This window comes from Callospermophilus lateralis, chromosome 1, assembly GCF_048772815.1.
Source record: "Callospermophilus lateralis isolate mCalLat2 chromosome 1, mCalLat2.hap1, whole genome shotgun sequence".
Classification (NCBI taxonomy): Eukaryota; Metazoa; Chordata; class Mammalia; order Rodentia; family Sciuridae; genus Callospermophilus; species Callospermophilus lateralis.
In genome coordinates, this window is record NC_135305.1 from 220,271,237 (window position 1) to 220,292,478 (window position 21,242).

The 21,242-nt window shown below is 56.1% G+C and overlaps 1 protein-coding gene across 1 annotated transcript in view; it reads right to left on the minus strand.

Moving 5' to 3' along the window:
- LOC143401490 (rho guanine nucleotide exchange factor 18-like) overlaps nt 1-21,242 on the minus strand; it is a 42,339-nt gene that overhangs the window by 17,982 nt on the left and 3,115 nt on the right. The window contains exons 3-11 of the mRNA XM_076859045.2: nt 14,729-14,857; nt 7,442-7,709; nt 6,432-6,582; nt 5,343-5,457; nt 4,606-4,663; nt 4,260-4,304; nt 3,515-3,592; nt 2,723-2,825; nt 2,424-2,565 (exon numbers count right to left, since the gene is read on the minus strand). Coding sequence (XP_076715160.2) covers nt 2,424-2,565; nt 2,723-2,825; nt 3,515-3,592; nt 4,260-4,304; nt 4,606-4,663; nt 5,343-5,457; nt 6,432-6,582; nt 7,442-7,709; nt 14,729-14,857 — 1,089 coding nt within the window. The remainder of the gene's footprint in view (nt 1-2,423; nt 2,566-2,722; nt 2,826-3,514; nt 3,593-4,259; nt 4,305-4,605; nt 4,664-5,342; nt 5,458-6,431; nt 6,583-7,441; nt 7,710-14,728; nt 14,858-21,242) is intronic.

Genomic DNA, 21,242 nt, shown 5'->3' on the forward strand with positions numbered 1-21,242 from the left:
GACAGGTAATACGTGTACAAACCAGTATGGCTGTACACCAACAAAACCTTATTTATGCACTCTGAAATATGAATTTTGTACTATTTCATGTGTCCCCAAGTATTCATTTCCAGCCACTTAAAAATGTTAGGAAAAAATTCTTAGCTTGCAGGCCATACCAAAAGCTGGATTTGACCCTAAGTGTGCCTGAGAGTGGGAAACTAGCCTTGTTTTAAGAGAAAACTGTAGACACTGAGGCTGAAATCATGGGTGGACAGAAAGATTCCTAGGAACAGTGGTTCTCAACCAGAGGTGATTTTTGCCTCCACGGGCATTTGATAATGTCAGGAGACATAACATTTGTGATGGTGACAACAGGGGGGCAAAAGAGGTTGCTATTGGCATTGAGGTGCCAGTCAACATCCCTGCAGCCTGTGTACTGCCGTTCAGTGCACAAGTTAGGTCTTCATGCAGAAGAATGAACTGGCCCCAAATGTCTGCAGCGGAGGTGGAAAAACCTGCCTTAGAGTAGGAGGTGGCGTGTAGCCAACTAATGCCATCCAGAACTCTAGGGCCATCTTGTGAAAATGCAAATTCTACTTCCATCCGTCTCAGTTGGGTTTATCTAAGTCCCCTAAGGACAGTGAGACTGCAGGTGAGTGGCCCACAAAGACACACAAGTCCTTTAATGACACAAAAATTGAGCAGAGACCTCAGGATTTTTTCTGAGAAGCACTGAGAAAAAAAGAAACAGAAATTAAAGGACAGTGATGAACAAGGAAGCAGCAATGCAGGTGATAAGTGAGGGATTTGACTGCACCTGTTCAAACAAGCACTCTCAGGAGCAGGCTTCCGGCACCTGCTCTGTGCATGCAGGCTTGACTCTGGATTTTTGCCCTTCCTTCTGCCAACATCCCACCTGCCCCTTGAATTGGATGCCTAATAAAGATCCAGCGAACCCCACCCCCTGCAGAAGAGAATAGAATAACAGGAGGAACAGGAAGCTACCTGCTACTTAAAATTAAAGGCCTCATAATGCTCCGGTTGTCAGCATATGCAAGACTTTTGCAAAGCTAATGCAAGCCTTGTCTGAACACAGCTCATGTATCACAAAGTTCATTGGAGATCACCTTCTGGAGAGAAAGCTCAAAGCTGGACATCAGTGAAATGCCCGTAGCCCCTTAGTCAGCAAAATAGCACTCTGGGAAGACGGGGGGACAAGGAAGAAGGAAAATACCCAAGGCTGGGGCAAGCAGAGTCAAGAAATGCAAAACCTGCAGCTCAGGTCAGGAGGAGGCTCCTGCCCAGTGGGTGGAGAATGTTGCTTTCACTGCGCGTTCTGGGTCCACTCTAGGGCCTGCAGTTATCTTATTAGCCTGTTGAGTGTCATCCAGGACAATCTCAGAGGGAACTTTGGGCAACATTTGGAGACATTTTTAGTTGTCACAACTGGAGACAGGATGGTTGCTATTGGGTCTAGTGGGGAGGGGCCAGGGATGCTCGGCGGCCCTCCATGCTGAGGAATTACCTGGCCCTGAGTGTCAGTAGCACTGAGGTCCAGGAACTTTGAACTTTCCTGAGTCCTGCCTGTAAACAGTCTGCAGATTGGATCCTCAATACAAAATACACACACACACACACACACACACACACACAAAACCAGAGCTCTTCTTTCAGAGCTTTTGGAGCCTGATGCTATTTCTGAGCAGAGACTCTTGCTGTCCCCACCACGGAGAGCTCCAGGGTGGAATGCCTGTTATGGGTTCCACTGTCCCTGCCCCCCATTCATATGTTGCGGTCCAACCCTCCTCAACACCCAGTACTCCAGAATGTGCCCTTTTTAGGAAATAAGATCTTTGCGGATGTACTTAGTTAAGATGAAGTCACATTGGAGTAAGGTGGGGCCCCTAATCCAACATGACTGGTGTCCTCAGAGAAAAGGGAAATTGAGACCCTGGCGTGCACACAGGGAGAACATCATGTGAAGACTGGAATTGTGCTGTCAGAAGCCAAGAGGGACCTGGAACGATCCTTCTCTGGCACTTCAGAGGGAGCTGCATCCTGGAGGTACCTCGATCTCAGACTTCCAACCTCCAGAACTGTGGGGCGATAAATTTCTGGTGTTTCAACCAGTGGGCACCTGGCACTTTCTCACGGCAGCCCCCTCAAAGGAATACCTTGTCAGAACCCAGAGTCTGCAGGAGGACTCTTGTAATAACAAAAGGTGGGTATAAAGGGAATTTTGCCAGTTCTCAGATAACCCAAGGGGGCCTGTCCTCAGGGCCTGATCCCCGGTTCTTTCCAAGGAGCCGCCAAGATCTGCTGCACAGGGCAAGGGTGAAATGGAGTGAGGCTATTCAGAGCAAAGGTGGCCGAGAGCAACTGGAAGACTGGAAAGAAGAGAGCGGCTGCCTCCAGGGACTGGATGGGGCCGCTGGACTCACCGGAGCTCAGGAAGGGTTTGCTGCAGAGCGGGCAGCTGGAGTGACCCAGGAAGGTTCCTCGCACCAGCTGGTGTCCGTTGACACATTCCCGCCTCTCTCGAGCTTCCTGAGTCTTGTCCTTTACATGTGCTGGGCTCTTCCCCTGTGTGCGACAGGGGTGGGTCACAGGATGCCCTCTGTCAGGGCTGGTCCTTTCATACCCTCTGCATCAGCCCCAGCTTGAATCCCAGGGCTCCGGGGTCAAGAAGGCTCTGTGGAGCTGAAGAAGGAGAAGTGTGTCCCCGGCCCAGCCCCCTGACCTTTTCCTTCTGCCTGGTGACCCGGCTGCGGAGGGAGCTCAGGCTACGCTTCACCCTGGTGCTCTTGTCGTTCTTCTCATTCTTACTGGCACCATCCTCGCTCCTGGGGGCAGGGGAGGCTGGTCAGAAAGGGGCTGCAGCCATCCTGGGCTCTCTCCCCTGTGACGTCCCAATCCTGTCTTACTCTTTGCAGGATCCCTGGCTCCTTTGCTCATTCACTCAACAAACATGTGCAGGGTTTGCAACGTTTCTGGAGCTAGGGGGCCTGGGTCTGCAGAGGGAAGCGCCACATAGTCTCCAGCTTGAGGTTCCAGCCTGGTCCAGAAATGGCTCCGTCCACCTCTGACCCCTCCCTCTAATCCGTACCCACACCTACCTGCCTCAGGTCTTATTGGTATTAATCCTCCCCCTCCCACCAACACTGTCACTGCATGTCTCCCCTAAATGACTGCCGCTACACAGTCATTTAATAAATATTTATAAGGCCGGTGACAAACAAGCCAGCCATGCTTCCAGCCCTGGCAGAATCTATGCCCTGGAGGGAGACTCCGCTCCTCCAGCCCCCATGGCTCCGGGGACAATGCTAATCTCTATAAATGTTTGTTGAGTGAATGCGTGAGTGAGGGAGAGAGTCAGGGACCCTCTGTCCTGTCTGAGGTCCCCGTCCTCTGTCACCATCACTGATTATGCCCGAAGTCCCATTGCTGCTTAGGATAAAATCCGTGCTCAGGAATCCTGACCCAGGGATGCCCCGCCCCACTGCAGCTACCCGCAGCAGGTCTTAACACTTACTCAGACAGGAACTCAAACCAGGTGAGGTTCGACTGGGCATCCCCAGGGCTGCAGGACATGCGAGCCCTCTGCCGGGCCCTGCAGGATCAGAGGCACAGACGCCTGGGTCAGCAGCCGCCCAACTCTCCTCCTGCCCCACCTTCCTCCCAGGCTTCAGGGCACAGGTGCCAGGGCTAAGAGCCCACCAGTCCTTGACCGTTAGCCTGCCTACATGGACCCTGTGACAGGGTTTGTGGCAGGGACCAGTGACATCGGCCAGACAATACCAGCACGAGGGGAATGTTCTCTGACAGAGGCGATGTCTTAGGAAGGAGGCACTCTTCCGCATCTGCCAGGCTCACTGCAGCTGGCTCCTCCCCGATCTGTCCCCTGTCCTCTCCCTTCTCCTGTCCCTGTTTTTCTCCCATTGCTCCCTGACTTCTTTATACCTGTCTCTCATAGCTGTCTACCCCCATACCTGTCCCCTGACACCTGTTACCCTCAACTTGTGTTTCCCACACTTCTCCCAACCAGTCTCCCCGTCTGTCCTTCCCTATACCTGTCCCCCACACCTGTCCACTGCTGTACCTGTTCCCTCACTTTCCTCTCATACCTGTTCCTCTACGTCTGTCCCCTCACACCTGTTCCTCTAAACTTGTGTTCCTCACACTTTTCCCTCGCCTGTCTCTGCATCTGTCCCCTATGCCCGTCTACCCCTACGCCTTCCCTCATACCTGTTCCTCACACCTGACCCTTCCTCACTTACCCATGGTACTGTCGAAGTTCTTGAAGCACTTGCTGAACAATCAACCTGGGGATAGGTGGGAGGAAGGAGCCCACAGTCACCCCATTCCCCAGGATGAGTCGTGAGCCCTGGGCAGGGCTTGGGTCCTGGTGCAGCCCCATCTGGGAGTCCCAACCCACTTCCCAGTGCCAGGTTGAGACCCATTCCCTGGGAGAAGGATGGTCTGGGAGAGAAGTCCCAGGTTATGAGGACTAAGTGGAAGGTGACTGGCCGTGGACACTTATGGCCAGCCATGCTGGTCTCTGTACCCTCTGCCCTGGCCCCCACCCCCACCAGTCCCCAGGCCCTCCACGGGGCAGACACTCACACCTGGTCTGGCTCCACGTGGTCCTTTTCCAGGCACTCCAGCACGGGCGGGTCCAGGCCTAGAAGCAGCCCCCAACGAGGGCACAGGTGAGAGGGCCCAGCCCTGCAGCCGCCCACCCCAGTCCCCTGGACACCACCCTGATGGGACTTGTCACTCTCGGGGAGGAGAGGAGGAAAGAGGGCAGAGAGCCAGGGAGGAAAGTGTCCCCAGCCCCTGAGCTCTCCGGTTAAGTACTTCACAGGTGTGAGCTCAGCGAACCCCACTGGCCCAAGGAGATGGGCTTATTGCCCCTCCTTATGGAGAAAGCCACAGGGGCACGGACTGGCCTGAATGCGGCCCGCTGGGGTTAGACAGGAAGTCTGACTGACACTGGAGATTCAGAGACAAAGGTTGGGGGGTCAAAGAGAGATCGAGGGGAGGGGGGGAGAGAGAGAGAGAGCGCATGTGCCCCACGGGAGAGCAGGGGAGACCCAGGGTGTATGGCAATGTACTGCAATGGGCTATCTGCCCTGGTTTGAGGACCCCGTGGGAGGGAGGGCAGATGCAGAAGGTGTCTTCCCACCTCTGGACCAGCAGGACTCTTGGCCTACTGCCCAATTCCTACCCAGGGGACCCTAAGCCCCTCCACCAGCCTTTGTCCCTGGGTTTCCCCCATGGGACCCTTTGGTGGAACCCCATTCCCTGTCCCCTTCCCTCCCAGATCTGGTGTGAATGAGGAGCACCCTAGGCCAGGCTACCTTGCACAGATGGGGCTGGCACTTCCAAGCCAGGAGCAAGTTCCAGGGAGCTGATCTCCTCGCAGGACAGGGGAACTGACCTGGACCTCACTCTTGGCTGGGGGCTGCCACATTTCTGCAGGGAATAAGCACCTCCTTGAGCCTGGGACACAGCCTGGCTGCAGGCAGTTTCCCCAGATCAAGGGCCCCAACCACGTGTAGCCAGGGCTACAGTCACGGAACTTGGGGACACACTTGCCCCAGCTGAAGGACACTGACATGGCCATAATGTCCATTGCCATGGGCCAGAGTTCTGGCCGAGGATCCCCAGCTGTGGGCTGGAACCCCAGCCCCCAAGCTGCAGGAGCAGGAATGCCCACCTGCATCAGGGGCCAAGATGCCCCAGCCTAGGCCCCAGCCCAGCCACACAGCCCCCAGCTGTGGGCTGGCCTCAGGTCCGAGAGGAGCCCTCCCCAGCTGCAGACCCCTTCCCCTGCAGACGCAGCCAATCAAAGGCCCTCTGAGCCTGGCCGGGCGCTCATCAGCTGCATTTGTGGCCGAGGTTCTCTGCCCACCCCAGGGGCACCTCATGGACCTGGGATGCTGCTGTGGTTTGCGTATGGCCTCCCCCTCCCCCTCCCATGCTGGAGTCTGTGCCCAGTGCGAGGAACTCAGGGGACAGAAACTTCATCCCAGTATGGTTTAGAGTCAGGCCTTTGGGAGGTGACTGGCTCAGATAAGGTCACCAGAATAGAACTCCCATGATTGAATCCTGCCTGGTGGCTATATAAGAAGAGAGACCAGAAAACACTGGTGTGCTCCCTGTCCCTCACGCTGGGACTTTGGCAGCAAGAAGGCCATCACCAGACGTAGTCCCTTAACCTTGGATTTCTTTGAATCATGGGCCCAAACAGACCTCCTTACCACTTATCGGGTCTGTGGGGTTGTGCTATTAGCAACAGAAAGAGCATGGCCTGCTCAGATGGACTCTCAGGAGGGAGACGCCCCCTTCATAAGTGAGTTCTGCGGCTATGGGAGGCGCCCTCTCCGCCTGCAACAGCCTCCAGATGCAGAGGTGTGCTATTGTGCACAGCTGCAGGCCACACCCACCTTGCCTGGGTGTTCTGCTGGGGTCTCATCCCCAGACAGACACCGCTGGGTCCAAGTTTTCAGCCCCTCTCCTGACAGATTCAGAGTAAGGCTAGCCAGTGTCCGGGGCAGACAGGGTCCTGCATCCGAGGCCGAGGCATCAAGGCTGAGCCTGGGGAGAAGGGAGAGTATCAGGGCTTCAGTCTTGTTTACCTGACCACTGCCCCAGGCATCCAAGGGCTTGAGGGGACCTGCAGGGGCCCTTCCAAGTCAGGGAGGGGTGGGTAGGCCACAGAGAGAGCTCCGGGCTTCCCCACATGGGAGGGGTCTGCATCAGCACAGAGGAAGCCTGGTTAGATTTGCCAAAGCTACATTTGCATTGCAGACCCACCTTTTGGCACAGACTAGATTCCTATTTGGGGTGATGGGAGGGATGGAGGGATAAGGGTGGGCAGCTAAGACCCCTCTTCATTGCTGCTGCTGCTGTGGGGTGCGTGGAGCTGAACATGTATCTGTGTTTGGATCACAAGTGATCTCTGACGTGGTGCATGTTGCACAGGCAGTGTGCAAATCACGCCCCTTATAGGCTTCCAAGGGCAAATGTGCAAATTGTGTAGGCTGAGTGTGGATGTGCTCAGGAAAGTGTGCCCGGGCTGGCGTGTGCCCAGGCTGGTGTGTGCCTGCAGTGTGCAGCGCCGTCTTGGATTTGGCTTGGGCACGCACATTTGATCAGCACACAAGTGGATTCGTGTGTCCTCACAGGCTCCATGCTAGTGCATGCAGGTGTGTTCTGCATGCCACTGGGTGTGCCTACATGCACGTGGGTTTGTAGGCACATACGTGTTCATGCAAGCTCATGTCCAGGCTGCCTCTGACAGTGCAGATGCCCTCGTGGCCGTGGAGCTAGATGATGCAGGCATGGGGTATCAGTGTATGCTGGAACTTGGCCCTGGCTTTCCAGACCCCTGCCTTGTCCTGGGCATGCACCATGAAGGTGTGCAGTGGTGGGGTGTGGGGCAGAGGGGGCTCACCTCTGCCAGCTCCCCGAGCAGCTCCGGGACCTCTCCCAGCTCCGTCTCCGTCTCCGTCTCCATGGCAGGACCTGGGCCCCTGCTGAGCTGGACAAGGGCGAATCTTTTCCACTTTCTTTGTTACGGGGGGTGCTGCCCATGGCCTCCCCAGGCTGGCTGTGGGAAGCGGCCCCTAGACCCAGGTCCTGGAGATATTCGCTGCCCTGAAGGGCTTCCAAATCCAGGCTGAGATCCTCCGTGCTCTCACTGAGCAGCGCTGGAAAACCATCTTCCTATAGGTTGGTGGGAGAAGAAAGCATTGACCTGGGGCAGCAGAGCCAGGATCTCCTGGCCGTGAGACCTCCATGCTCAGCACCGAGGCCCTGCCTATGTCCCTCCGGTTCAACCTGTCCCCCAAGGGCCATGCCTCACCTTATCATCCCCATCTGATCCTCATGGACAGTCACCTCTGCCCTCCTGCTCACCAGCTAGTGTTTATTCCTAGTTGACATACAATCACTGTACATATTCACGGGGTACAGTGTGACAATTTTGCTACATGTATACAATGTGTAACCATCTAATGGGATAATTTTAAGTATCAGAGAGGCTTTTGATTCCTCTCTAATTCTTCATAAAATATATAAGAAATTATTGTAAACTATAGTCACTCCACTGTGCGGTAGAACATTAGGGCTTACTCTTCCTACCTAACTGGCTTTGGGGACCTGTTATCCAACTCGCCAGCTTATTTTAAGGCACATGAAAACTGATGTCTGTGATCCCAGTCTGTAAAAGCTCTGTGAGGAGACAGGCAATCGTTGGTGCTGACGGTGCAATTTCACTCAGCGTCCGAGCTCCTCACCTTTTTCTTGAACTGCTTAGGGGATCTCCTCGAGGGTCTCCTGGACCCTAAGTATCCCTCCCAAGCCAGGAATGGTGAGCCACTTGCCTTGGATACAAAATGCAAGTGGGTGCCAAAAAAACCCTCAGTTGCTCAAATAAATATTTTAATGCAATATGTTTTAAAACTCAAAAGTAATGCAAGGTGATCCATGGTGAATATATTACCCAAATTTTAAATAATAACAGTATAGGTCGAATGTCTCTTATTCAAAATGTTTGGGAACAGAAGTGTTTCGGATTTCAGATTTTCTGAGATTTCACAATATTGGCATGTACACAATGAGGTAATGTGGGCACGGGATCCAAATATAACGTGAATTTGTTTCTGTTTCACACACACATTATGCACATAGCCTGAAGTCATTTTATGCACATTTCGTGGTGCACCTGTGTTTTGGCTGTGACCTGTCCCATGTAGTCAGGAGTGGAATTTTCTATTCGTAGGGTCTGTCTGGTCAGTGCTCCTGAAAGTTTTGGCTTTGGGGAGGGAGGCTTTGGATTTGGGGTTTTCAGATTCAGGATGCTCGGTTTGTATTGCACCCTGCGTTTGTGCTGCTCGCTTTACCCACCTTCCACTGGTCTCAGCCTAGACGTCTCCCATCACAGTGGAGCCTGAAACTTGGAGCTGTGAAGCCCCTTTAGCAACTTCTCTCCTCGGCAGGGTAGGGAGACCCAGGCTCCTCGGCTCAGCACAAAACATTCCAAGCTTGTCCACCTCCTGCCTGGCCCCTTTGCAGCCTCATCTCCAACCCACCCGGGAGGCAGTGAGGTGCCAGGCACTGTGAGACACCAAAGAGGCAGAGCTGTGGACAACGCCCAGAAGCTACCGGAATTTCTCACCCTGATCCCAAGTTGCCTGATCTCTAATCCCTCGACAGCTCCACCAGGGGGCGCTGTGCTTCCTTCCACGGTGCAGATCAGAAGCCTGAAGCTTGTGGAGGAGAAAGGACTCACCCTGGCCCCACAATGACCAGCAGAGCCAGACTCAAACTCAGGTTTGCTTAAAATGAAGCCTTATGTGCCTCATGGATTGTTCTCTCTCCTCTTCTCTGGCCTTTGCTTCTCTTTCCTCTCCCAGTCATGCTATCTTTCCAGAGAACCGTCCTTCCGTCCTTTCCCCTGCTTGGAGAACCTCTGCTTGCGCTCAACCCATCCAGAGATGGCCCTGTGAGCTCCTGTGCATCCTTCCAAGCCCAGATTGGGAATGCACTCCAGGCTGCCTCCCAGACTCCTTGAGGACCTGCAAGACAGGAGCTGCCCCTTCTCTGTCTTTGTTGGGACTATCCCCAGGCTTTGATGGGGAGGTGGGTGGGTGGGCCGGATCCATGGCTCCATGTGAGGCCCATGCTGAGGTGTGGACTGGGCTTCTGTGCCATCTCAGGCAGCTCTTGATGGGCTCTGCTGATTGGTGGCCTAAAGCAGGCCACTGAGGGGAACCGGACCCTTTTGTACATTCTATAGGAAGCCCCCATGATAGCATTGACAGAGAAAGCATAGACACCCAGTTCAATTTGAATTTCAGATAAGTAGCCAACACTTTATTCATGAGTATACCCCCAACGTGGCAATATTTGAGATTCAAATCAAACCGGTGTCTTGCAGTTTCATTTGCTCTGCCTGCGAACCTGCCCCAGGGCGGCCCAGCCCGGCGGGGTCTGTCTTTCCCAGGTAAGGGAAGAATGCAGAAGCCCCCCACTAAAGCGTAGTGGGGGGCATTCCCAGACGCGTTTCTTGGCTGAGATGGAAAATACCTGGCAGCCCAAAGCCAGGCCTTCAGTCAGCTGTGGATTTTGGTAGACAGGAGGCAGAGGACAGGGTCCCCACCTGCCTGGGGCGAGGCAGGCCACTCCACCTGCATTAACCTCTCCACGGGTTGGGCCTCTTCCGCCTTTTCTTTTTATTATGGTAAAATGTGTATGACAGTTGCCATCCTGACCGTTTCTGCGAATCCATTTCAGTGGCATTTGTCCCCATTCACAGTGTCCCACCGCAGAACGCTCTCATGGCCCCAGGCTGAAGCTCTGCCCCCTTCAGCACCAGCTCCCCGGGGACCTCCTGTGAGTGGTTCCTACAGAATGTGTCCTGTGTCTGGCTCTCCCCCAGCGGCGTCCTCTGGGTCGGTGCAGTTGGAGCACGTGACGAAGGCTCCCTGGCCGGCTGGCTGATGCTCTGTGATTCCTGCATCACCCGACACCAGGGCGACTTCCGCCTGGCTGGTGCGAAGAACGCGTCTCTCTTTGCGCCCCAGCTTTCCATTCTTGGGGGCGAGCGCCCAGAGGCAGAGCCGATGGGTCATGGGTGGTGACGCTCACCTTTCCGCGCCCCTCCGCGCTGTGCTCCTCAGCCCTCCTCTTTGCACCTCTCCGAGGCTCGGTCATTCTTGCCCTCTGCTTCCCTGCTCGCTCCTTCTCTTCCTGCTCTCTCTTCCTTTAAACACCGTGTCCCTGGATCCTAGGGAATACCTGTGGTTCTGGCTCAGGTGCGCTAAGGACCCCCTGGCCCCCATGTGACTTCCAGGGCAGCCTCCTTTCGGATCTGGCCTTTCCCCCAAGGCTCTCCATTCCCAACCCCGGTGCCTGGACAGCCTCCTTCTGTCTCTTTACCATTGCCCCCCGAGGTTTCCTGGCGTCTCTGGTTTTCATCCTCTACAAATATAAACACGTCAGGACAGCCTCTCGGCCCGGCCTGGGCCTCCCTCCTTCTCCTGCATCTGGCCTCCCTCATCGGAGGCAGAGGTGGGAGCCGGGCCAGAGCTGGGGGGAGAGGGGGCCTGGTCAACGGTGGCACAGGCTGTCCAGCTCTCCTCCAGAAGGTGCCCTGAGCTGGGGAGGGCTCACCCTTGGCTTGGAAGCTTGTGCCCATCCTCTGACTTATTTCCTGGGAGAGGAAAGACAGGCGGCAGCCCGCAGGGGCCTTTGCTGGCTCTGGTTAAACATTACGCCGGTCCTGACCATCCATCCGGGCTCGCGCTGTCCAGATCCAGGGGAGCCTGGGGGATGGGCTCCCCCAAGTCAAACCCAGAAGGCTAAACATTCCAGGGCTCCCCATTCTGGAGGGAATGCACAGACACGCTTTCATTTCAACAGCGTCAGCGGCCATCCGTCCTGGTGTCTGCCGGGAACCGGAGACAACTCACCCAAGGAGCCAAGCGTATTGCTTCTCTGGTCTCATTTTGCTCTGTTTAAAAGTGACTTAATTTCAAAACAAGATGGCCAGGAAGTACAGGCTGAGCATCCCTGACCCCAAATCCAAGTGTTCCAAAAGCCGAAACGTTCTGAGCCCAACATAACACCACAAGTGGAAAATCCCACACCTGACCTCATGTCCCGTCACACAACACGAGCAAAATCCAGAGACCCTGAAAATGAAAAAGGACCTTTGGGCTATGGGTATGAGGTGCATGCAAGGCGTAGACGAACTTCATGCGGGGACTGGAGTCCCATTTCCCATACGCAAGGACTCCCAACTCCAAAAGAAAAGAATTCTGAAACCCCAACACTCCTGGCCCCAAGCAACTCGGATAAGGGATCCTCAAGCTGCAGTAAGGCTGCCGAATGGAGGCCCCAGCCACTGGGCGTTCCTGCCGTGGCTTCGTTGGCTCAGCGTGACCCCAGACCCGCTCCTAGGCCTGTCTGACCCTTGGGCGCACTGCTGCCCTCCACGTCCACGATGACTCCAGAGGGAGTCAGCTTCCTGTCCTCACGGAGCTGAGTGGAGAAGGCTGAGGACGGCACCCAGCTCCTTCTGTCAACTGCCATAGAAGTGACCAGGCAGTGGGCTAGGGGAGAACTGGGGGGGCAGCTGTCCTTGTCCACAGGGCGCTAGGGAGGGCTTCCTGGAGGAGGGGACACCCAACAGAGGCCAGAATGAGAAGAGTTGCTATGCAATCAGCAGGCCAGCTGGAAGCTTCTGCCAGTAGCCATGGGGGGCCTGGCGGGTGGGGTGGCCACAGTCCTCCTTCAGAAAGCCCGTTCCAGGTGCAGAGCGGAGATGGGCTGGATGGGGCCAGGATGAAGCCTGGGAACCAGGTAAGACCCGTGAGGTCACCAGGGTGAGCCGTCACAGTGGCCTCCACCAGGGCGGTGGCAGGAGGGCGAGCTGGATGGAACTGAGGGCTCCCCAGGGCTCAGCGTTCGAGGGACTTGGCAGCCGACCAGAGGGTGGGAACAAGGACAAGGCCCAGGTCTCCAGCTCTGGTGGACAACTGGGTGACGATGACAGGATTGCAGAAGAGAGACGGACTTGCTGCAGGGACAGAGCCTCCCTCCGAACGCCCAGGGCTTCCTGTCTCTCCGGGGCCCATGGTTTCTCTGTCTCTGTGTCACCCACCCAACCACCTGCCGCCCTGGGTCCTCTTTGAAGTGGTCCAGGTCTAGGACAGAGCTAGGACCGACACCCGGGCCATTCTCACCCAAGAAGGGTGATTCTGGGGGTGGGGAGGGACAGTCACCTCTGAGCCCCTGGCCCTGGAGTCACCTGCTTTCCTGGGTAACCCACCAGCAGTGGCCCACTGACCTGGGGACATAAAGGCTGGGCCATCTGCCGCTGTTTGCATGTGTTTTCCCTGAGTTCGTGGGTTGGAAGCTTGGTCCTCAGGGCGGTGGTGTTGGGAGGCAGCACGGAACCTTCCAGAGGTGGGACTCGGTGGGAGGGCCCTAGGCCAGCTGGGAGTGTGCCCTTGGAAAGGGTCGTGGGACCCAGACTCTCTGGCTTCCTGTCTCGAGATGTGACCTCTCGTTCCCACATGTGCTCTGGCCATGGTGCCACTGACCTCAGGCCTTGCGACGATTTGGTTGTGGGCAGTGTCCCCCAGAGGTCCATGGGTTAAAAGCGTGGCCCCCGGTTTGGCCTTGTTGGTTTGGACGAGAGGTGCGCCCCAGACGCTCCTGTGTTGATGCAGGAGGTGAACGGTGAGATCACGGCAGCCGGCCCCTGGCCAGGCCAGCCTAACCCGAGAGGACTAAGCCGGCAGGTCCCAGCTTCCGCGTAGTTGGAGGAGTTAGACCGCCGGGGCCATGCCCTGGGGGACTGTATCTTGTCCTCCTGCTCCCTGCCCTCTGCTGCCTGGCCTCCCTGTCCCGAGATGCTTTCCTTGGCCACACCGTTCTGCCATGATGCTCTGCCTCACTTGGGCCTGGAGCAATGGAGTCGTCTGACCACGGACTGGACCTCGGAAACCATGAGCCCAAGTCAACTCTTCCTCCTCTAAGCTGTTTTTGCCAGGCTTTTTGGTCATGTGAAAAGTTGGCCAACACAGCACTTTGGGGAGGTGCCAGAGCCTTTGAGAGGTGGGGCCTAGCGGAAGTTCCTTAGGTCACCAGGGAGGGGCATGTCGGTGAGGGAACACCAGGTTCTCAGTCTCTCTTATGCTTTCTGGTTGATGAGGTGAGTGGTTTTCTCTGCTATCATTCCTGCCTCTCTCCCCAGAGTCCCAAAGTAATGGGACAGAGCCTCAATCTTGCATGGGAACCTCCAGAACCATGAAACAAAATAACCCTGTTCTCTTTATAAATTAATTTCCTCATGTATTTTGTTATAGCAATGAAAAGTGGACTAATACCCCATCTCAGATCAACTCCTTCTGCATGTGCTCCCTGGGAATCCAATTCCCACCACTTGGTCATCTCTATCCCTAGCAGAGCTGGAGTGGAGCTGTGTTCATGAAACCATGACTCAGCCCCTTCTTCCTCAGGATTACACCCTCCATCCCAGTGGGGCCTTTCCCCAGAAGCAGGCTGGAGGTTGTCATGAGGATATTTGCCAAAATCTCAAACCTATCTCCAGCTTCAACCACACAGCAGAGGGTCTGATGTGAAGCAAGTTTTCCTTCTATCTAGCCTATTTATTCATGCATCCATCAATCTACTTATCTATCCATCCATCTATCCATCCATCCATCCATCCATTTATCCATCCATCCATCAACCCATCCATCCATCCATCATCCATCCATCAACCCATCCATCCACCCATCCATCCATCCATCCATCAACCCATCCACCCACCCATCCATCTATCCATCCATCTATCTACCATCCATCCACCCATCCATCCATCCATCCATCCACCTAACCATCCATCTATCCATCCATCTATCTACCATCCATCCACCCATCCATCCATCCATCCACCCATCCATCCATCCACCCATCCATCCATCAACCCATCCATCTATCCATCCATCCATCCATCCATCCATCCACCCATCCATCCATCCTCCATCATTCCCTCCCTCTTCTTATTCCAGAAAGGACTCCAGTCCCTCATCTGTCACACAAGATGGTAACCACTTCTCCCCTCTTCAGTGGGAGCTCGCTGAGACCGGGTAACAGGCAGATGCTACACAAAGTGCACTTGCTGCCCCGGTTGTCACGGGCTCCTGCCCTTCTCACAGCCAGACACCTGCCTGCTCATCCTCCATGGTGGAGACAAAGTCGGGGCTCTCAGGTGTCCAGGCTTCGCGACTGCTCTTGGTGGCCAAGGTGGCAGCTCTGGAGTCAAAGGGTGGGACGCATGGCTTGGGCTCAGAGCCTGTGGAGGAAGGAGGGGCAGGTGTCAGGGCTGAGCTGGGAGGGCAGAGGAGGCCAGGACCTCGGTTCTGCACCTGCCCCTGCTCACCCGGTTGTTGGGGTGATGGGAAGAGGGATGAGGTTTCGGCAGGGATCTTTCGATGACCTCGAGGCCACTGTGTGCGCTATCCCCCTCAGCCTGAGCCTACGGCAGACATTCCCAGTCAAGCACGAGCTCTTTCCTGCTGAGCGTTTGCTCTGTTTAGAGCAGCCATTGCCAGCCGATCCACGTTGGTTCATGAGTGAAACCGACTCACTACGCGAGTTCCAGCAAAACCCCCAGCTGCTAGGCAGCGCGGGAGGATCCACAGACCAAATGCAAGTTCCTGATGCCCACAGTTGCAGGAGAGGCTCTAATGGGGAATTTCAGTCTCCCTCTTTCTTTCCATATAACTCATCTCCCTTCTGAGTCCCAAAGTCCCAGAGTTCCGGGGACCTGCGGGCAGCACAGCAGAGAGGAGAAAACAAGGGCTTTGGGGTCCACCAGCCTGGTCCTTCCAGAACCTTCCAGTAGTAGTTGTACAAGTTTGGAAAGTATCCAGGGTTCCTGTTCACTGTAGAGCGGGGGTTCCCCGCGGCTGGGTGGATCCCATCTCCCGGTCCTCCTGTTTCAGGGTACTTACGATGGGTCGGAAGATACCCTGCACGGTGGCCACCGTGTCCATAGCCGTTGTAGCCAGCAGAGGAGGGAGAGGGAGGCGACACCCCTGCCCACCCCAATGTGGGATGAACCGAGGGAGGGGGAGGGGATGGGCTGTCTGTACCCACTTCATATTCAGGGGTGGGAGCTGGGGCAGATGGAGATGGTAGGTCAATAGATACAAGTATGTGAATTTCTTTTCTTTTTTCTTTTGTATTTTAGGTTGAATTCAGGGGCACTTAAACACAGAGTCACATCCCCAGCCCGTAGGGTATATATTTTAAAATGTTTTTAGATGTTGATGGTCCTTATTTTATTCATTTATTTATATGCGGTGCTGAGAATTGAACCCAGTGCCTCACACATGCTAAACAAGTGCTCTACCACTGAGCCACAACCCCAGTCCTTATTTTTATTTTGAGATAGGGCTTCAGGGAGTTGCTGAGGCTGGCCTTGAACTTGCACTCCTCCTGCTTCAGCCTCCTGAGCCACTGGGATGACAGGTGTGCGCCACCGTGCCTGGCCCATGAGTTTCTTTTGAGGTTAATGAAAATGTTCTAAAATTGACGTGGTCTCGGGTACACGACTCTGTGAGTGTGCTAAAAACCGTGGGCTTGTACGCTTTAAGTTGGTACATTGCACAGTAAGTGAATTATATCTCAACAAACAGTTACAACACAGTGTGGCGGGGGCCCTGGGCCAAGCCCTGGAAGGCAGACACCGGCAGCCAGGGCTCCAGAGCCACCCTCCCTGTGGCGCTGCCCCTGACGCACCTTGCACCAGTGGTGGAGGATTCGTAGTGCTGTGGCCAGCCGTGGCCTCCACCAGGACACTGCCCTGCCTCGCTACCTGCGGCAGGTCGAGCCGCTCGGTGCCCTGTCCTCATCAGGCCTTGAAGCTGCCCTCTCCCCACCAGGGCTAAGGCATTTCCTGCCTTGGTCAGAACCAAACAGTCTGCGAGGGAAGAGGAAAGACAGGCGAAGGGGTGCGTCCTGGAGGCCGATGGGGGCCCTGGGGGACTCGGAGTCCCCAGGGGCAGCAGGGGGCAGTGGGGTCTGCCTGCCCTAGCAGGCGGGCCTGTGAGGAGGCCTGAGGTCTCCTTCAGAGGACAGACAGACCCTCCTGCCCTGTGCTAGTGAATCCTGAAGCTCTGGGATCCAAGGCCAAGGATCAGGGGTCAGGGCTGAGCCAGTCTTTATGTGGACGTTTCTGACCCGGGGACAACCCGAGTCTGACCTGATGACACACTCAGCCCTGATTCTGTTTCAGAGACTGAGTCCCAGTCACAGACGAGCCCCATCCTGGTGTCAGACTGAGCCCTGACCTTGGTGTCACAGTTCGTGCCTCTTCCTGCTGTTAGGTTGAGCCTGGATCCCAGTGTCACACGCCAAGCCCCCAACCCTGGTGTCACAGACGGAGCTTCCAATCCAGGAGCTTCCAATCCACGGAACCCGGACCCCAGCACAGACTGGGTCCTGAGCCTCGGGTCACGCATGGAGCCCTGATTCTGGGGACAGACTCGGCCAGGCTCCTGGTTTGTCCCCCGTCACTGCCCGGCCATCCCAAGCGCAGTCCAGCCCCGGGCTGCAGAGCACAGGCCCATCACTTCCCTCCTCCGTCTCCTCCTGCGGGACTGAGGCAGCTTCCTGATGAGCAGGCCGGGGTGTGGAGACCGTCTCCCTCTTCCCCACCCCACCAGCCGTATCAGTTTCACCTCTGTGACATCACTCTGTCCCCTCTGTACTCGGTCATTGTCTTCGTTTCAGCCCTTCCTATAAACTATAACAACTCCTGGTGTCATCACTGAGTCCCAACCCCCGTGTCATGGACTGGGTCCTCATCTGCGGACTGAGCCCTGATCCCAGTGTCATGGACTGGGTCTTTGAGCCCCAATCTCAGGGTCATAAACTGGGTCCTCATCTGAGAAGGGAGCCCCAATCCCAATGTAAGTGGACTGAGCTCAGATCCCAGTGTCATGGACTGGATCCTCATCTGAGGACTGAGCCCCCATCCCAGTGATATAGACTGGGTCCTTATCTGAGGACTGAGCCTGTTCCCAGTGTCATGGACTGGGTCTTTGACTGAGCCCCAATCCCAGTGTCATGGACTGGGTCCTCATCTGAGGACTGAGCCCCCATCCCAGTGACATAGACTGGGTCCTTATCTGAGGACTGAGCCTGTTCCCAGTGTCATGGACTGGGTCTTTGACTGAGCCCCAATCTCAGGGTCATGGACTGGGTCCTCATCTGAGGACTGAGCCCTCATTCCAGTGTCATGGACTGGGTCTTCTACTGAACCCCCAACTCAGGGTCATAAACTGGGTCCTCATCTGAGAAGGGAGTCCCGATCCCAGTGTCATGGACTGAGCTCAGATCCCAGTGTCATGGACTGGGTCCTCATCTGAGGACTGAGCCACCATCCCAGTGATATAGATGGGGTCCTCATCTGAGGACTGAGCCCTGATCCCAGTGTCATGGACTGGGTCTTCGACTGAGCCCCCATCCCAGTGTCATAGACTGGGTCCTCATCTGAGGACCAATCCCAGTGTCATGAACAGACCCCTAACCTGTTGAGCCCTGATCTGATGTCACAGACTGGTCTTCATCCCCTCTCATAGGCTGGACCTTTGTTCCCATGTGGTGGGCTGAGCCCTGACCCCAGTGTCCTAGGCTGAGCACCATCAATTGCCAACCACAACTCCCGCTAACCTTCAGCCACCACTCTCTCCCGTCCAGTCCATCTCTGTCTTAGGGCTGGTGTGTCTTCCCAGCATGACACCTCGGTGGTCACTGTCCTTTTACTGCCCTCCCCCATAGGCACCAGTCTCCTTAGAATGACACTCAAAGCTCTCCTCAGCCTTCCCTCTCAAGTCCCCTCCCTCACGGGTCCCCAGCTCCCCATTCTGCTTGTGGCTCGGTCCTGTTCCCGCCTCCTTCCTGCCCTTCCTGCCTGGAACTCCGACTCTGCGACCCTCCAGAGGCACTGCGTTCTCCTGGCCTTGCTCTGAGTTGTTGTTTGCTCTTCCTGGACCAGGGCTCTGCAAAACCACGGCTCAGCAAATCTGGGTTCTCAGGCATCCAGCAGTAAACTCTTGTGTGTGTGGACCACGTCCAAATGCCTGCCTAGGTGCTTCTCATTCTGTCCCCAATGTCCCCAGAAGTCCTCACTTATAGAGCGGGGAATGGAGGCTTGTAGAGGTACATTGACTCTACCAAGGTCACACCAGACTGGCACAGGACAGAGCTGGGGTTTGAACATGTGTATTTCTGAATTCAAAACAAGGACTCACACCCACCAGCCTGTCCTGGGCCGAGTCAGGCTGGGCAGGGTCAGTGATCACGGGCTTGTTGATGAATGGATACGTGGGTGGATGAATGGATCGATGGACGATGGATGGTTGGATGGATGGATGGATAACTGGCTGGCTGGAGGGTTGGCTGGTTGGATGGACGGACGGATGGCTGTATGGATGGAGGGTTGGTTGGATGGACAAATGGATGAATGGTTAGATTAGATGGGTGATGGTAGATGGATAGGAAACCAGCTAGCTGGATAGGAGGATGGTGGTTGGATGGCCGGTTGGGGTGGGTGGGTGACTTGTCGGCTGCTTGACTTTCTGGTGGGTGGACAGAGGGTCCACGTTGGAGGACGGTGGAATGTGTGTCCAGAGGCAGTGATGTGCTACATTCCGAAGATGGCATTCTGAGGAGTTGCAGGGGGAGAAATGGAAGGAAGAGGGGAGGAGCCAGGCGGGGAGGACACAGGTGACCTACAGGACACCCGCACTACATAGGCACTCCCTGGGGAGGGGGGAAGCGTGTGGTCAGAATGGGCCCCTCACTGCAGGGCTCAGTCCCCTCTTCCAGGGCCAGCCCCGCGGCTGCCCTGGCAAGTCCCCCTAGGTCCCAGGCAGCCAATGGCAGAGCTTCCGAGGGCCCAGAATGGCCATTGCTCTAGTTCTCAGGGCCTCCAGAGGAAGGGATGGTGCTGGGAGAGTCACTCGGGGGAGGAAAGTCAGGGATGGGGCTCAGCCGCGCTCGGCCCCCCTCACCCCTTGCCGCTCTCCAGGGGGCCGCCCACCCGCCTGGGTTCAGGTCCAGGGTAGCCTCCGCCAGCCCCAGCAGCATCAGCCATAAAAGGGTGTAAGAATCACTGTCAGTCCCCATGGCTCACTCCCCCACCTGCAGCCTGTAAATCAGGGCCTCAACCTGCCTGGGGGGAAGACACCCGCCAGGAGCCGAGATTAACAACAAAGATTAACAACAGACCTCCACGGGACCCAGGTCACAGGGAGACACCACCGCCATCCACGGTTCATGCACTGATTCTTCAGGATTGCGTCCACTGATGGGTTTTTAGACCCTCCCCAGGTGCTTGGGCCGCCCACGTTGGCTGCTTTATTTACTGATCAGAACCCACCACAAAGGTGACCCCAGAACAAACTTGGCTTCAAATTCTAGCTCCTCCAGCATGTATTTGCTGGGTGACCTTTTGAGTAAGTCACTCAACCTCTCTGAGCTCAACTTCATGAAGGCTCAACAACTGGCCGTAATTTCTACCTTTATGACCACTGTTCTGTTGCTTCCCAGTTCCCCAGCTCCCCTGTTTCTTTCCAGCCCCAATCACACCCTCTGGATCCCCTGACACTCTCACCTGCTCCCTGACCCCAGCACAGTGTCTGGTACACTATAGGCCTTTAGGGAGAGTCTGTGGATTCAATGAGCTAATGAGCCTCATGCTGATCCCCTCCTTCACAGAACACAAGCCACCTCCAACAAGGACTTGGCTCACGTGGGCAGCGGTGGCAGGTTCGGTGAGGCTGAGCCGTGCGGCTGGCCTGACCAGGAGGGGCTCCTGTTGGGAGGGTGGAGGCACAGAGGCTGAGGAAATCTGGAGGCCATGGGTGCACGGCCAGCTCCTATCACAATGTCCCCCCATATCTCGGGGGCCCAGACACCACCTGGTTATCCTCAAGAGCTAAACTCCCCCGAGAGTTAGAAAGGTCTTTGCAAAAACAATTCACGGAGCCTTGGGGGATGTGATTCAGGGCCTCTCTGGTCCTAGCACAGGTAAACTGAGCCCCCTGCTTAGCAGCCACCCTGGGCCTCCTGTCCTGCAGGGGTCCAGGAACCCACAGCAGGGGACCCCCAGCAAGTCAGCCAGCTGCCCCTGGGGGTCCAGCAGCCAGGTGCAGAGAGTGGACTGTCTGGCAAACTACTGGTCCAGGGACAAGTTCCTTGAGGAGCCAGGGAGACGCTTTCTCGGAGACCAGCGGGGCCCACAGGTCAGTGATGTTCCCAGAGCTCGCGCCATCAGGGGTCATGGGATCTGGGGCCGGCTCAGGCAGTATCTGTTCCCCAGCCAAAAAATGGGGATTGTGAGCCAGCCGCCCAGAGTCCCTTCCTGAGTGGATGGTGCCCGCTGGTCACCGCCTGCCGCTTACCTCTCTTGAAAGCCCACCGCTTGAGCCACAGCTTGGAGAAGGCCGGCCAGGAGTGGTTGAGCGTGGCGCCTGCCATGGGGCCCGAGTGAGAGTGATGAGCAGCCGGGCGAGGAGCTGGGAGCGGGGCTGGGAATCCCTGCCAGGACCCGCTGCCAGCAAGGGGCGGAGACTGCAGCCAGGGTCTGCCAGACACATCAGCTGATGGGAGCCCGGGGCTGGGGGAGGAGGGCCCGGTTTCCAGCTGGGGGACCGGAGGACCCCAGG